Source organism: Rhineura floridana, chromosome 1, assembly GCF_030035675.1.
Source record: "Rhineura floridana isolate rRhiFlo1 chromosome 1, rRhiFlo1.hap2, whole genome shotgun sequence".
NCBI lineage: Eukaryota > Metazoa > Chordata > Lepidosauria > Squamata > Rhineuridae > Rhineura > Rhineura floridana.
In genome coordinates this window covers 267,747,053-267,763,163 of record NC_084480.1, presented here as the reverse complement: position 1 = coordinate 267,763,163, position 16,111 = coordinate 267,747,053, and the positions used below count along the sequence as shown (strand labels likewise).

General features: G+C 44.2%; 1 protein-coding gene across 4 annotated transcripts in view; it reads right to left on the bottom strand.

The window, feature by feature from the left end:
- PREX2 (phosphatidylinositol-3,4,5-trisphosphate dependent Rac exchange factor 2) overlaps positions 1-16,111 on the bottom strand; it is a 252,350-nt gene that overhangs the window by 91,628 nt on the left and 144,611 nt on the right. For all 4 annotated transcript variants that reach the window (XM_061600721.1, XM_061600748.1, XM_061600730.1 and 1 more), the window contains 2 exons: positions 13,736-13,958; positions 10,880-11,087 (listed from right to left, as the gene is read on the bottom strand). In XM_061600721.1, coding sequence (XP_061456705.1) covers positions 10,880-11,087; positions 13,736-13,958 — 431 coding nt within the window. The remainder of the gene's footprint in view (positions 1-10,879; positions 11,088-13,735; positions 13,959-16,111) is intronic.

Genomic DNA, 16,111 nt, shown 5'->3' with positions numbered 1-16,111 from the left:
GTTGGCCAATGCTGAAAACCGGCATGCATGCAGCAGGCGAGCCCATTCCTCCTTGACCAGCTTGTTGATGGGGTTTGGCAGGGGAAGGAAGTGATGTGCTGATCTGGGAGATTTCAGAACCCTGGCCCCCTTCGTAGGAGAGGTGGTATGTTTAGTTAGCGAAGATTGGAGACCTAAAGTGTCCAGGACTCTATGAAAGAGTGGGAAATAGTTGGCAGAATCAAAAAGGCGATAGGACGAGTCTTCCTCCACTTCTGAGTCACCACTCAACTCATCTCCTTCTGCCTGAAGAGAGCACGAAGGATCCTCTAACCCCGTCACCTCACCTCCACTTCTGCCTCTGGCAATATCGAAGGGATTTGGTGAAGGTGGTGGAGCTTCATCGATACAGCAGTGTTGCCCAATAGCTCTGATACGCAGATGTGCACCGTGTGATCCCCAAGAGTCTGAGGTGGGCTGACCCAATGTATTCACCTGTGGCAGTGACTGTGCTTGACAGAGGGAACCCAACAAGATATCCTTCAACTGGGAGACAAATTCCAGAGTCAACTGCAATCCCAGCAGAGGGGCAAGAGTGGCCATCTGAGAGTCTAAGGGCACTGGCTGCAGAAGCGGCTGCACTTGTGGAGGCAGAGGTGCAAGAGACTCATCAGACTGGTGAGATGTGTGAACTCTAGCCATTGACATAGATTGAGACAGACAGTCCAAAATTGGTTGGTTAGGAAATCCTTCAAACTCCTCCTCTGATAACCCAGTGGGTGAATGAAAGAGGGCCGTTTACCTCTCTTGGCCAGTTTCCTCTGAGGCCGGAACTGACACGTATCGTGCCTGCCTGGCAGTCCTGTGGCTGGACAAGTGTTTGGTTTTAGCTACAGCCTTGGAGTGGAGTCTGGATTGCTTGTGCTTTGAAGACTTGTGGTGCGTTGTGGGCTTGCACTGCTGTTTTGCCTGTTGTACTTGGGCTTCATCTGGCAGCTGATCCACCTGATATACATGCACAAAAGTGGGGGTGTGGTATCTGTCATCAACACACACACTAGAAGAGGGGTGCAGTGTGAATAGGGGCACCTGTACCTGCCCACAAACAAGGGGAGCGGTACAGCCCCAAGTGCATTGCTAGCAACAAGGTATGATGAAGTGAAAGCTCAGGTACACACACACAGTGGGAGGGGTGTGGTACTGCTCCTGTGCACTTATATATCTGGTAGCCTCTCCGCTTCCTGGAACTGTTTTTTTAAAAATAAAAATAATGTTAGTACAAATATACCCTATATCCCCTGTATAAATACAGATACATTGACCATACAATGCTGAAAGTTGTGATATGTGGAGGAGGGAACTAAAAGGCTCTAAAGAACAAATGCTTTAGAAAAAAGGGCGGGAAAACAGAAAAGCAAACAAAATGGCGGTTGATTAAAAGGCGGGAAAAGGCTAGTCTGCCACTACCAGGCCCCTCAAGGGAGAGCAATGGCGGCCATCACAGTAGTAGAGGCAGCCATCTGGGGGGGGCAGTAATAAAGCAACCACCCCCACAGTCAATGACAGAAGAGCCACTGCCATGCATTCTAGGTGGGCCGCGCTAATAGGCACTGCTGCCGCCTCCGTTAACCGGAACCTCAAGCTCCAAAAAGGGGGAAAGGGAAAAAGTCTGCCTCGTGAGCTCACGGCAGGCTGTGCTGACAGACGCCACTGGGGGTGAGAGGGAGAGAAGCCACCGCCTCAAGCTCTAAGTGGGCTGCAGTAGCGGGCGCTGCCAAACAGAAGCACAAGGCACGGAGGGGAGAAGCCACCACCATGAGCTTCAGACTAGCCACTTATGACAGCTGGCACAGTAACAGGCCCTCCAACCCAAGCCTGAAAGCGAGGGAGGGGGAGCTACCGCCATGAGCTCCAAGCAAGCTGCACTTGAGCTCCAGATGGGCTGCTGTCTCCAATAAAAGAGGCCGCACTAGCAGCCTCTGCTGTCCCCCAAAAAAGAAAGAGGGGCAGGCAGGGTAGATATGAGTTGAGGGGGGAAAACAACCAAAACCAACTACCCCAAACCAAACCCAAACTACCCCAGAATAGATGAAGGTGAAAGAGGAGGGTAAAGCTGGGCAATGTTGGGATGCAGGATTGGGGCCCTGTCGCTTCAGAGGAGGAGGAGGAGGATGAGATCAGTTGGCCCGAGCTGTGGGAAGAAGAGCCAGAGGAAGGAGGGGGACTCTCAGAGATAGGGTCGTCTCACAGTGAAGACCTTGAAGCTTTCACAGACACAGAAGCTGTGCTTCCCACCCCTCCTCCCCTTTCTCAACTAGAGCAGCTGGAAAGGGAGGGGGGTGAAGGGGGAATTCAACTCCCTCCTGATCCAGGGAAAAGCCAGTCTGACGGTTTAAGCACAACACACACCCCCGCTTTCGCCCATACCAGAGGCAGAATCCTCAGAAGGGGAGACGGCCATACTTCCCCTCTCACCCCGCACACGACGACAGCAAAAGAGAGCAAGGGGGGGAGAGAGAAGGGGTGTGGATGAGAGTGCATTGAGGCGGAGTGAGAGAATTCGCACCAGAAAGGTCCCTTCTTAAGGGGGGGGGAAGGGATTCCTTGTTCTGTCAACTTTCTTCTATGTCGCAGGATATGTGTTACAGTGTTGCTTCATGAGAAGGCGCAGTTTTTGTCTGGATATTACTTTAATAAAAACTGAATTGCTTGCACAAACTGGTTTGGTTCCTGAGTCCAGTCCTGGACACGACAGCTTGACAGAACCATCTACTCCACCCTCAACGCTTCCACCGCTTGAACGTGACAAGATGGAAAAGGGAGCAGCAGGGGGAACGAATCCCACTTCAGAGACGGAAGAAGTGCGATGACTGAGGACTAATGTGGCAGATTTACAGGCAGATGTCCAAACCTTGTTGGCGGCAGTCAGGACATTGAAGACTGACAACCAGACCCTGAAAACCACGATAGACCAGATGCGGGCAGTCCCTCCAGCCGCTGTGGTGAAGTTTCCTATTGGATTACCACCAAAATATGCGGGACAGAGTGATCAGCTTTCCACCTTCGTGGCTCAATGTGAATTGTATTTGGACATTAGGAATGCAGAATTTCCTAGTGATGTGGCCAAAGTGGCCTTCGTGATCAGCCTTTTGGAAGGGGAAGCTGCCAAATGGGTCACTCCGTATCTGGTGAGGAAGGATGGCCTACTAGGAAGATATAGAGGGTTTATGCAAGCCATGACCGAGATGTTCCAGGACCCTCAAAGAGCTGAGACTGTGGCAAGGCAGTTGAGCGCCTTAAAGCAAGGGAAAGGAACTGTTTCAGAGTACACGAATGCTTTTTAAATTCTTTCCCAGGAAACTGGCTATAATGATGCTGCCTTGATGTTTATGTACCGAAGTGGACTAAATGCCGAGATCTTGGATGAGTTGGCCAGAACTACTCCCCAAAATAATCTACCTGGGCTGATAAGGCTGTGCCTGCAGATCGATCACCAGTTGGAAGGAAGGCGCCTGGAGAAGAAACAGGACGTCCAGAGATATTCAGCTTCAGCATCACACAGTAAGGCCCCTTCAAATGCAGGAAGATCAGGTAACGCGACCGAGGGACAAGGAGGGGCTCGGCCGAAGCTGTCGGAAGAGGAAAAAGAGAGGCGACGTCGAGAGCGTCTCTGCTTTTACTGTTCAAAGCCGGATCACGTAGCTAGAGAGTGTGGACTAAAAGGGGGGAAAACAGAGCCGGCGGGAAACTAAAATACCCAGCTCTCGTAAAGGCCGGAGGGCTGGGGGTGGCATTTTACAAAGGGCCTCCGGTAGTGCAACCCCCCTCAAAAGGGGTACTGGTGTTACCTATCCAGATTACAACTTCTGCAGGAGTAGTGTTTAACTCCACAGCGCTAATTGACAGTGGAGCCTCTACAAATTTCATTGATGCAAAGTTGGCAAGGCGTTACAGAATTTCACAATGGAAACTGGACACCCCCTTGTCAGTTGAAACCATAGATGGAAAACCCTTGAAGTCAGGAGGGGTGACGTGAGCCACGGAGGAATTGAAACTACAAATTCCTGGGCACAGAGAGTTCATTTCCTTGTATGTGTCAGATCTCTCGAACTTTGATGCGATACTGGGAATGCCCTGGCTAACAAAGCACGACCCAAAGATAGATTGGAAGGATGCGGTGGTGTGATTCACTTCTCAGTACTGCCATGAGAACTGTCAATCAGAAGGAATCGCAAACAAACTGGCAGGGGCAACGCAGGGAGTCAAAGAAGTGACCCTTCCCTCGAAATATGTGGATTTTACAGATGTTTTTGATGAAAAAGAAGCAGAGACCTTACCGCCCCATCGCCCTTATGACTGTGCAATTGATTTAGTGCCAGGAGCCAGCATTCCATCAGGAAGGATTTACTCCCTTACAGAGAAAGAGACAGCAGCTCTGAAGGAGTTTTTGGAGAAAAATCTGAAGCGAGGATTTATCCGTCCCTCACAGTCCCCCGCAGGGGCCCCCTTGCTGTTTGTGAAGAAAAAAGGAGGTGAACTCAGACCCTGTAATGACTACCACGCCTTAAATCAAACCACTATTCCTAACAGTTACTCGCTGCCACTGATTCCAGAGTTATTGGACCGGCTGCGTTCTGCAAAAATCTTCACTAAATTGGATTTAAGAGGAGCATACAATCTGATTCGAATGAGGGAGGGGGATGAATGGAAGACAGGATTTCTTACCTCCTATGGTCAATTTGAGTATATGGTGATGCCCTTCGGGCTAAGTGGGAGTCCGGACGTGTTTCAAAAGTTCATGAATGAAGTGTTTAGAGACCTCCTGGACAAGTATGTAATTTGTTATCTAGATGATATTCTGGTGTTTTCAAAGAATCAAGAAGAACATGGTCAGCACGTGAAAACTGTGTTGGAAAGACTGAGAGAGAACCACTTGTATGCTAAGTTAGAGAAATGTGGGTTTGACCTATCATCTTTGGACTTCCTGGGGTACTGAATCTCAGCTGGAGGAGTGGAAATGGACCCAGAAAAAGTGAGTTGCGTATTGGATTGGGGTCAGCCAACCACTAAAAAGGACGTACAACGTTTTTTGGGATTTGCCAATTATGACAGAAAATTCATTCCAGGCTTTTCCAAGTTAACAGCCCCCTGACTGACTGTTTAAGGGGTAAAGGAACATTTTAATGGACAGAGAACGCTGCTAAAGCCTTCGAGGATCTGAAAAGGAAATTTGCATCTGAGCCTATTTTGCGTTTTGCTGACCCTACCCGCCCTTTTGTTGTGGAAGCGGATTCTTCGGACTTTGCCATCGGGGGGGGTTCTCTTACAACTGGACATGGAAAGGAAGGAGCTACATCCCTGCACGTATTTCTCCAGAAAACTAAAGGACGCCGAAAGAAACTATATAGTGTGGGAAAAGGAGTTGTTGGCCATCGAGGACTCTTTTGAGAACTGGAGACAGTATTTGGAGGGAACTCAGCATCAGATAGAAGTGCGTTCTGACCATAAGAACCTGGAAAGCTACAAACGGCCCAAAAGTTGAACCAGAGACAGATACGCTGGTCGCATTTTTTCGCCAGGTTTAACTTCAGGATTACTTACCATGCCCATGCCAAAAATCAGAGAGCAGATGCTCTATCCAGGCAACCACAATACAAAGGAGAGGAAGTTGACAACCAACCCCAGTACATTGTCCCACCAGAGAAGCTGATGTTGGGATCATGCCAACCTTCATGGGAGGAGGAGCTCAGAGAGGCACAGCAGGGGAATCCATGCATGCAACAATATATCCAGGAAATGGAACAAGACCAGAATTCAGAAGTAAGGTTTCATTGGAGGGATGGACTGTTGTGGTTTAAAGCTGCCAGATATGTGCCAAAGGGGGACCTAAGACTCAAAATCTTACGTCAATGTCATGACTCGATCACAGCTGGACATTTTGGCATCTTTAAGACCATTCAGAATGTAGCCAAGGACTTTTGGTGGCCCCAAATGTGTCGAGACATTGAGAACTATGTAAAATCCTGTTCGGTATGTATGCGGGCAAAAACAGACACAGGTAAATGGGCAGGGTTGTTGGAACCGCTACCTACCCCAAGCAAACCTTGGAAAGACCTTTCCATGGATTTTATAACTGATTTACTGAAGTCACAAGGAATGACGGCTATACTGGTAATAGTGGACTCATTAACAAAAATGGCCCATTTCCTCCCTTGCGCAGGGGCCTTAGAAGCTCGAGAAACAGCCAAGCTGTTTATAAAGGAAATCTACAGATTGCATGGTTTGCCAAATAGCTTAGTCTCAGACCGGGGAACTCAGTTCACAGCTAAATTTTGGAGGGCTGTTTGGAAACAGCTACAGACGGAGTTAAAACTTTCTTCGGCACATCACCCCCAGATGGATGGGCAGACTGAGAGGCTGAATGCAGTTTTGGAAAGGTATTTATGCTGTTATGTGTCTTATCAACAGACTGACTGGGTTTCCTATTTGCATTGTGCAGAATTTGCTTATAATAACTCCTTGCATACCAGTACTGGACAAACACCTTTCTTTGCTAACTATGGATTCCATCCCAAGGCCTTCCCCAGCAGCACAGAGAGTGTGCCTGTACCGGCAGCAGGGGAATTTTTACAGGAGCTTCAGGCTGTGCAGCAGGTCCTAAAACAACAATTAGACGATGCCAAAATTGAATATAAACGAGTGGCTGATCAGCATCGAAGGGAGGGCCCCCCTTCAACTAGGAGACAAAGTATGGTTGTCTACCCGCTTCCTCCAGATGCCGGGCAAATGTAGAAAGTTGCAGGACAAGAGAGTGGGGCCTTTTGAAGTAGAGGCACAAATCAATCCAGTGGCTTATCGTTTGAAGTTGCCAGATACTTTCAAAATACATCCTGTATTTCATCGCTCCCTGTTAACGAAAGCAGCCCCTCCCAGTGAGTTACGACCAGTAGAACCTCCAGGGGCACCAATACTAGTGGATGGACGAGTTTGAGGTGGCAGAGATTGTTGATTCCAGAAGAAAGCGTAATAAACTACAGTATTTGATTCACTGGAAGGGTTATGGGCAAGCTGACAGATCATGGGAAAATGAGAGAGATGTGCACGCCTCAGACTTAGTGAAAGAATTCCATCAATGGTTTCCCCATCATCCTTGGCCGACAGGTTGGGGGGGAGCACAGCATGGGAGAGGGGATGGTGTTGGGATGCAGGATTGGGGCCTTGTTGCTTCAGAGGAGGAGGAGGAGGATGAGATCAGTTGGCCCGAGCTGTGGGAAGAAGAGCCAGAGGAAGGAGGGGGAATCTCAGAGATAGAGTCGTCTCACAGTGAAGACCTTGAAGCTTTCACAGACACAGAAGCTGTGCTTCCCACGCCTCCTCCCCTTTCTCAACTAGAGCAGCTGGAAAGGGAGGGAGGTGAAGGGGGAATTCAACTCCCTCCTGATCCAGGGAAAAGCCAGTCTGACGGTTTAAGCACAACACCCCCCCGCTTTCGCCCATACCAGAGACAGAATCCTCAGAAGGGGAGGGAGCCGTACTTCCCCTCTCACCCCGCACACGACGACAGCAAAAGAGAGCAAGGGGGAGAGAGAGAAGGGGTGTGGATGAGAGTGCATTGAGGCGGAGTGAGAGAATTCGCACCAGAAAGGTCCCTTCTTAAGGGAGGGGGGGAAAGGGATTCCTTGTTCTGTCAACTTTCTTCTATGTCGCAGGATATGTGTTACAGTGTTGCTTCATGAGAAGGCGCAGTTTTTGTCTGGATATTACTTTAATAAAAACTGAATTGCTTGCACAAACTGGTTTGGTTCCTGAGTCCAGTCCTGGACACGACAGGCAACAACAACAACAGCCTGCAACCCCAAACACACTCTCTCACATACAAAACTTTCATACAAAATTCTCACACTACATGTGGATATAACTGCCTCGGACGGATGCCCAGGTCTTGACTTTAGTACATTCTTGCCTTCGGACTCTAGATGGTGCTATAACCCATGTGATGGCATGCTACCTTGGGAAAATGGCACTGTTTCTATTCAGGACTGGCCCAAGACATTTTGTTGCTTGAGACAAGGATCAAGATGATGACCCTATCCATTCCAGATACAGAAGCCAACTAGACTGGCAGCTGAATCTTAATTCAACATTGGTGATGAGGTAGTGTCTTCTGCCACACCTGAGGTAGCAGATGAGTCGAGGGGGGACCAGAACATACCACATCTCCCTATAACCCAACAGGGAACAGCAGCTTAGGAAGAACAGCAAAGGGGCTGCTAAGTAAAAGGGAAGGGCATATGACAGAGATTCCAAAGACTACTAGAAAATAAGGCAGAAGCAGGAAAAGAGCACTAAAGGGGAGGGGAAAGCAGACACCCTTTAGAACCCCAGGAATCCTAGTGCCTGGTGTCCAAACAACTCATTTATCAATCATAGTTCTCTCTTTGGCTAAAAATACTGACAGGTGGGGGCATCAAGATTTGCTCATTTTATAGAAATTACTTAGAAGGCTACCTGCTCATATTGATTCATAACTTTCTTTCTAGGAGGAGGGATACTTACTTTTTTTAAAAAAAATGAAAGCTCAGAGCCCAGGCCTCCTGTCTGTGGGCACCAACAAATACCTTCACAGACATTATGACACTGAGTTGGCAATCACTGCTCCTCTCACTGATTTGTATGAATATGCCTTTGAGTCAGACTATCTAACTCATTACTGTCTATTCTAACTTGAAGAAACTCTCTAAGTTTTCAAATAGAGGTCCTTCCAAGCCATGCTACCAAAATCCTTTAAAAAAATTAAGAGATGCCAGGTATTTAACCCGAGGTATACAGCATGTAAAACAAATCTACCATTGAGATATGGCCTTCACAGAAAAGCCCAATACAAAGGCTAAGCTACAATACTAGGAAGGTTTCCTTTAAAAACAAATGGATGTATAAATATTCACTAATAGGCAAAAAACCTTGTGGTTTAAGAATGTACCTATAGCCAACAGATATTTCTATCAAACTTTAAAAAGCAGAGAAATAGGGCAGCTATAGTGAATGCACCAGGGGAGCAGGAGACCTGACCTCCTCTCTGAGATATTAGACTGCCCTACAAATTTGTGAAAATGCAAACACAATTTGAGTTGGTCTTTCACAGTCCAATCCACTTCCTGTGTAGCTTGAAAGAATTTGGTAACATGCCTCTGAGCATATGGTGAGTGGTGGCAACACCTGCCATCTCCAAAGTTGGAGAATTATATTTTTGTATGTTTGTTGGTATTCTTATTTTGCTTCTTTTCTGTGTTACTACTGTTTCTATAGAGAATCTAACCTAGAAAATTATATTTCTCTCATTATTCATCCCAGAAATCTGTGTCAAATGTATTTTTATTAATTTCAAAGCCTTTTTATTGGTAAATGTCATATGATGGTGAAGACAGCCTTTTGTGTTTCAAACTGGAGGTTATGCTTTATTTCTATTTTAGGCCCATTAACAGTTGAATCTGAAACTACAGTTTGATGTAAAATCAGACTGATTACAATATGTTGCTACTTAAGCAATTACTCTAGCTGTTGGAAAAAACAACCTTGCCCTGCCCAAGATGCATGTAAAACCATAGAGCACACCTAGAATTTTGCTAGAATATATTTCACCTCCCACTGTTTTATCTTGTGCAAACTGAGATACTCAAGTCCATTAGAAACTATTCTGCAGAACAGTCAGTGCCATTATTCCACAATTGTTTTTGGAACTTTTTTTTAGTATTGCAAAGTGTTGCTGTAGTTCACATATGCACAGAAGCAAGAGAGAATGATTTACTATAGGAAACCTCACGAAAATTGCAAAGTAAATCAAACATATTTAAAGTGACTATCTGAACAATATCAACTGTTTTAATATAGTTGCTTCCTCCCTGCTAAAACAAGATCAGCACAGCACATGTCTTGTTTCTGTTATTTGGGCTGATTGCAGGTGTTGCCACCACTCACCATATGCTCCGAGGCACATGTTACCAAATTCTTCCAAGCTACACAGGAAGTGGATTGGACTGTGAAAGACCAACCCAAATGGTGTTTGCATTTCCCCCACCTTTTTATTCCACAACAGGCACATGTAGTCTCCCACCCAAATTAAACCAAAGTGTCCCTGGCTACATCCACACCAGACCTTTATTTCACTTTAGACAGTCATGGCTTCAAACAAAGTGGCTGACTGTTAAACCACTCTGGCCACTGGGGCTCTGTCAAGGGGAATAGGAGTCTCCTCTCAGCACCTTCACAAACTACACTTCCCAGCATCCTTTGTGGGAAGTCATGAATGTCTAAAGTGAAATAAAGGTGTGGTGTGGGTGTGGCCCCCTGATTAGCCAAGCCCAACAGCTGTGAGTCTGGCTTTAAGAACACTGACAGTTGGTCCTTACTGAGCATGCCTGGGCTTATCATTGACTTCAATGCTAAATTTCTTAAATTAATTAAAAATCAGCCAGGCATTTTTTTTATTTTTAAACTGCAGAAGATGAAGGTCAGAGTATGGGCCAAGGTCAGTAATAGGATTACAGGTGCTCTGTGAGCAGGGCTGAGTTTTAATGAATTTCAACAAATTATGAGAACTGACAGAAAAAAACCCAAAAGGGATCTGGTTTTTTCCTCTTTTTTACACTTTGAACTCTTGATTCTCCCTGTTTTGTGTATTGCCATGAAAATATAGAGGGTTGTTAAGCAAGCATTTCTGAGTTCAGGACTATAAGTTTTGTAAGGTTGTGTTTTGAAATGAGCTTATAGGAAACATCAGAATGGCATGGGGGTATTTTCATTTTAACATTGCATAATGCGAAAAATCCATGCTGACTATAATATACAGCCACTCTTGTGGCTGTATAATTCAAAAGCTCAATGTTCCATAGGTTTTACTCACTTATCTATTTGAGAAACACAGTTTTCAACCTCCTTTAGAGCTGCTTGCAATTTGCACAACAATTTCTGATATACTTCTTGTGTTTCCAGATCCTCTTCTTTTAACAGGTATCTCAAACCATGGCCATCTTGTTGACCTAAAGAGTGTCCTGATGGCGCTGCCATAGTGGTAATTGTATGTTGTATATAAACCATGGGACTCAGTTTACCTGGACATGATGGAAAGACATAAAATAAAATGCATAAATACATTTTCAGGTGTGTTGATCTCCGTTGATGTAGCTCAGTCATTTTGAACCAAAGCAGATAGTACACTTCATGGATCCAACTAATAATCACACTGAGTTTACAATTTGTTCACATTTAGTACATGAGCAATTTGATACATAAAACCAAGCATGTGTAATAATTAATTCATTTTTTGCAATAGTAATTAAAATTGTCCACTTGCTAGTGAAACATTTTTTCTGTTATTCAAAGGTTATAAGAAGTCCGATTTGAATAACCCAAGCACTGAAGGATCATAGGTAGTTTTTGACACAATCTGCCAGTGAATAACTGCTTATTAATTTGCTATTACACTAGCAGAACATCTATCATGTCTAGTTCTGAACTGAAAGAGGAAACAATTTCCATAAAAAATTTGAAATGTTTGCTAAGCCCAGCCCCTTTCCAGTGATTGCTTTAAAAGGGAATAAAATTCACCTATCCAAGGAAGCATTGTCTTCATTTTTCATAGGCTACATTTGTCCTTAGTGACTAAACATGTAGCCAAATTTTATTCATTATCCAATGGCATGATGTCTTAGCATTCATAATAGCCACATTTGCACATTGCACTAAATCATGATTTAGTACATTGTACATGAACTAGAACAGTGGTTCCCAACCTTTATGAGTACGGGACCCCCTTTATAAGCTCAAAAAAATTAGTGACCCCCTGCTCCCCGGGAGGTAGGCTGGCTGCCATGATGGAAGGGGGAAAGCAGCTTTTCCTAGCAGCCTTGCTTCTTTTTGCTTCACAAAAAGCCCTCTCTCATTTTGAGTAAGGGCATCGTCAGCAGCAGCAGTGTGAGGAGTCAGGAGTCGGTGATAGTAATCCCCTCTTCTTCCTGGTATCTCCACCCTCAGCCTCCTTTGGCATATGCCATGTATTTTATAGGCAGATGCCTGCCCTTGGTGCGCCTGAAAGATGATCTGACACCTCAGCAAAAGTTCTCCCCTCTCATTTGGAGCAAGGGGGAGGTGTAATCAGCAGCGGCAGTGGGAAGCAGACAGTGTCCAGGGAGTGAAGAATTTTTTAAAAAAAGTAATAAATAATTCATTTCTTTACTGTTCGCAGCCCCTCTGGATTTCGTCACAGCCCCCAGATTGGGAATCACTGAAGTAGAACAAATCCAATCAAGTGTTAGGCTCGCACATTTCCTCATAGCAGCATTTCCTCCAGTTTTCTCTGAATCTTATCTTGTCTTGTCATCTGCACCAGGGTCATGGTATATCATAAACTAGTCAGTTTCAAAACAAGGCCATATTAGCTTGTTAAACTAAGCAGAGTTTGTTATAAACCACAATTACTGTTCTGGACAACATGACATTCTGATATTCATGAAAAGTGCAACTAAATGCTGCCAAAATCCTCCTCCTGGCCATGTGAGACGAGAGGAGAAGAGGAGGCTTGTTCCAGCGTATGCACATCATGAGAAATGATGGTTTAGCATGACATGTGAGCATGGCCAATGTGACTATTGATTGACTTAAGAGGTTTTCTAGGATGGAGAAAGAAGCATTAACTGGGAAACAACATGGCAAATGGTAGAAAAGGAGTAGCAGATGAGGGAGACAAATACAGTGAACAGGATTGAATATGAAGAATATTCCCTCAATTCAGGGTTGTTTCAGGACATATTTCACCTTGAAAGCAGTACTTTTGACTCAAAAATCAAAATGAGAGATAATTCAGTATAGCCTTAATTATGACAGATATGTATATGCAGCAGAGCTTCTCCTGCAGATTTTCCCCAGTAAGGACCAGCCCTTCCCCAATGTAAAGGTTGGACAGCAACTTTTGTTTTCGCTATCATGTTGTCCCAAAGAGCAACGCTTCACTTTTTCCTACAGAATGAATAGAAGTCATTCATCTACTTTTTTAAAAGGTGTAATTGGAGTTGATGTTCACAATAGTGAGAGTGGTGCCACCCTCTGGCAAGCATAATCAGCCTTTATCCCAACTTTAATATTACAGTGGTAGGTGGAGATCCTCCTAGCAGTTGTGTGGTAATCCCTGCCACCTCCACAGTTGGGAGAAAGGTTGCGGATTTTTTGGAAGTTGCATGGCCAAGGGGATGCTAGATGACATTGCTTTCAGAAGCTTGGGGTACTTCCAACAGCTGCATCTAATGTCACTCTCCTATGCATCCACCCTTTCAGGAATGTTGAGGGGGGAGTATCAGGACACCTTTACTGCCCAGTCAGCCACTCTCTCCCTTGACGAGTGTGTGTGTATTGTCCACTCTCTCCCTTGGCCCACTTTTCCTGTTGTTAGAGGCCAGCAGAACTGGAGATCTTGTCTAGAGAGGAAAGCGGGGCTGGCAACTACAATTTTTGATTTGGTCAAGCAAGGCCACACAAAAATTGTAGGTCTGTGGGTGGGATCTAGATTTGTTCCCTGCCCCTAATAACTATCATTATTAATTGTCAAGGCCAGTAATTATCTATTATCACTATTATAATTATCACAGTTATCAAGTAATTCTATTTCATCTCATTCCTAGGTTCCATTTCTTGGTCATACTAGTGTGGGATCAAATGTTGAGGACTAGCTTTCAGACAGATGGATAGTTATGATCTTGAAGCTTACCTTGGTCAGTATGCTTGTTTTCTTTTTCATGTGAAAGATGTCTTCTGCTGTCTAGCTGAACACCAAAAGCACTCCCAAGTGATGTTAAAGTTTTAGGATACGAGACTTCCATCACATTGATATGGCAGTTAGTTGGACAGAAGTCACTGCTGTGTAGCGGTGAGATCTTTGACTTAGCTTGCTTGAAGGTAGGCCAAGCTCGATTTTTTAAGACCAGTGAAAACTGCAAGTGTGGGGGGTTATATTAGCATCAAAACTTACAAGCTGAAGTATATATATTAAAATATTTTAAAATATTTAGCTCCATAAATTTATTTTTCAGATGTGAGAAAATTTCTCTTTGTCAGCATACTCAATATTAAAAGACAGAAAAGTCATTTCCCCTTCTTTTCAAGAACTTGCTTTACCACAGAAGAACCCTGCCCTGAAAAGAAAATCTCTGAGGGCCAGCTTTGTAACTTGCATTTCATGTTCATATTTCTGTCACAATAAGCACTCTTTGGTTATAGCACTCCCTATGATGAGCTGAAAACAGCATCAGTTGTTACACAGAACCAATAATTGTGGATGTCTGAATAATTTTTGAATCTATTTTTTGTGGTTGCAGGGTAATGTCTGCTTAAGGAATTTGTGCATGTCCCATGTTGGTAAGCATGAGCTCATGTAGCTTCCAAACGTAAGAAATGCAAAAAATGGATATGCCTATCCACTATCATCACTTCCCATATAATGTCCAAAGCAGCTTTTAATATGATTGTTCTTTGGCATAATATACAGGGGTTACCAAGAAAAATAAATGCTGTCTCAGTTGTGTTATTAACCCAAAATGTCTGCCATTTGATGTAAAGGTGACATTGGTGCTGAGGGTTGACTTTTCCCAGCTATGGCCCTTTGTGAGAAAAGTGAATCTTGCTATGATCATTCACGCTCTAGTGACCTGCAGATTATGCTTGTGACATGTACTGCACATGGGGTTGCCCTTAAAAAGCATTCAGAAACTTCAATTAGTGCAAAACGCTGCAGCTAGAATGCTGATGGAAGGTAGGTGTTCTGTTTTATCATACCAGTTCTACGTGCCTTGTGATTAATTTCCAGGCTCAATTCAAAGTGCTGGTCTTTAAAGCACTTAACCACTTAGAACCCTGGTACCTTAGGAACTGCTTTCTTCCATATTTCCTCCATAATAATCCGATTGTCACCTGGGGCTTTGGTCCAAATCCTTCAACCTTGGGAGATAAGGGTGGTGTCAACTAGGGGGTAGGGCCTTTTCTGTTGTACTCAGTGGAATGCCTTACCATAAGGTCTGTCAAGTTGCATCACTATACTGTTTCAGGCAGTTGATGAAGATCTGGCTCTTTAAAAGGCCTTTGGTTAATTGTAAACATTTAACTGGCTCAGCTCTGTGTTATTTTCATTCTGCTGGAATTTGTTAAACATGTTGAATACACTTAAATTATTAATTTGAATGTGCACTAGACTTATTTTAGAAATTATGGTTTTTCACTGTTTTATTACTGTTTGTTAACCACTTGAGTGTCCTTGGAGAAACAGGCAGGATAGAAATTATCAAAACATCATTAAAAAGCAGTAATTTGGTACTATGTTCACAGGTGTGAAGTGCATATTTTGAGTACTCTTCAATATAGCATTTCTGATTGCTATATTGAGAGTATCCGCAAGCTGTGAGTAGTCAAGGAATGGTAGATAGATTGGTAGATAGATAGATTGGTAGATAGATAGATGATAGATAGATAGATGATAGATAGATAGATAGATAGATAGATGATAGATGATAGATGATAGATAGATAGATAGATAGATGATAGATGATAGATAGATGATAGATAGATGATAGATAGATGATAGATAGATAGATAGATAGATAGATAGATAGATAGATAGATAGATAGATAGATAGATAGATAGATAGATAGATAGATAGATAGATAGATAGATAGATAACATCTAAAAAAAATCCCCACAAGGTAAAAAAGAAAAGCCTCTCAGACTTGCAAATTTGGAACAGCTTGGCAAACAAGGAGAAATACAGCTTCTTACTACCCATTTCCTGGCTCCTAATAAGTGAGGGACTTCTCACTTAGCCTTTTGTGACACATCCAATATCTCCTGTAGTGGATGAGATCTGGTGTAGCCCAGTTGCTGTTAATCTTTGAAATCCATTGAGATATGTAAAAGCAGGCTCCTACATTTGGAGCAGAGAGCCAGTGTGGTGTAGTGGTTAAGGTGCTGGACTACGACCTGGGATGGGAGACCAGGATTCAAATCCCCACACAGCCATGAAGCTCACTGGGTGACCTTGGGCCAGTCATTGCCTCTCAGCCTCAGAGGAAGGCAATGGTAAACCATCTCTGAATA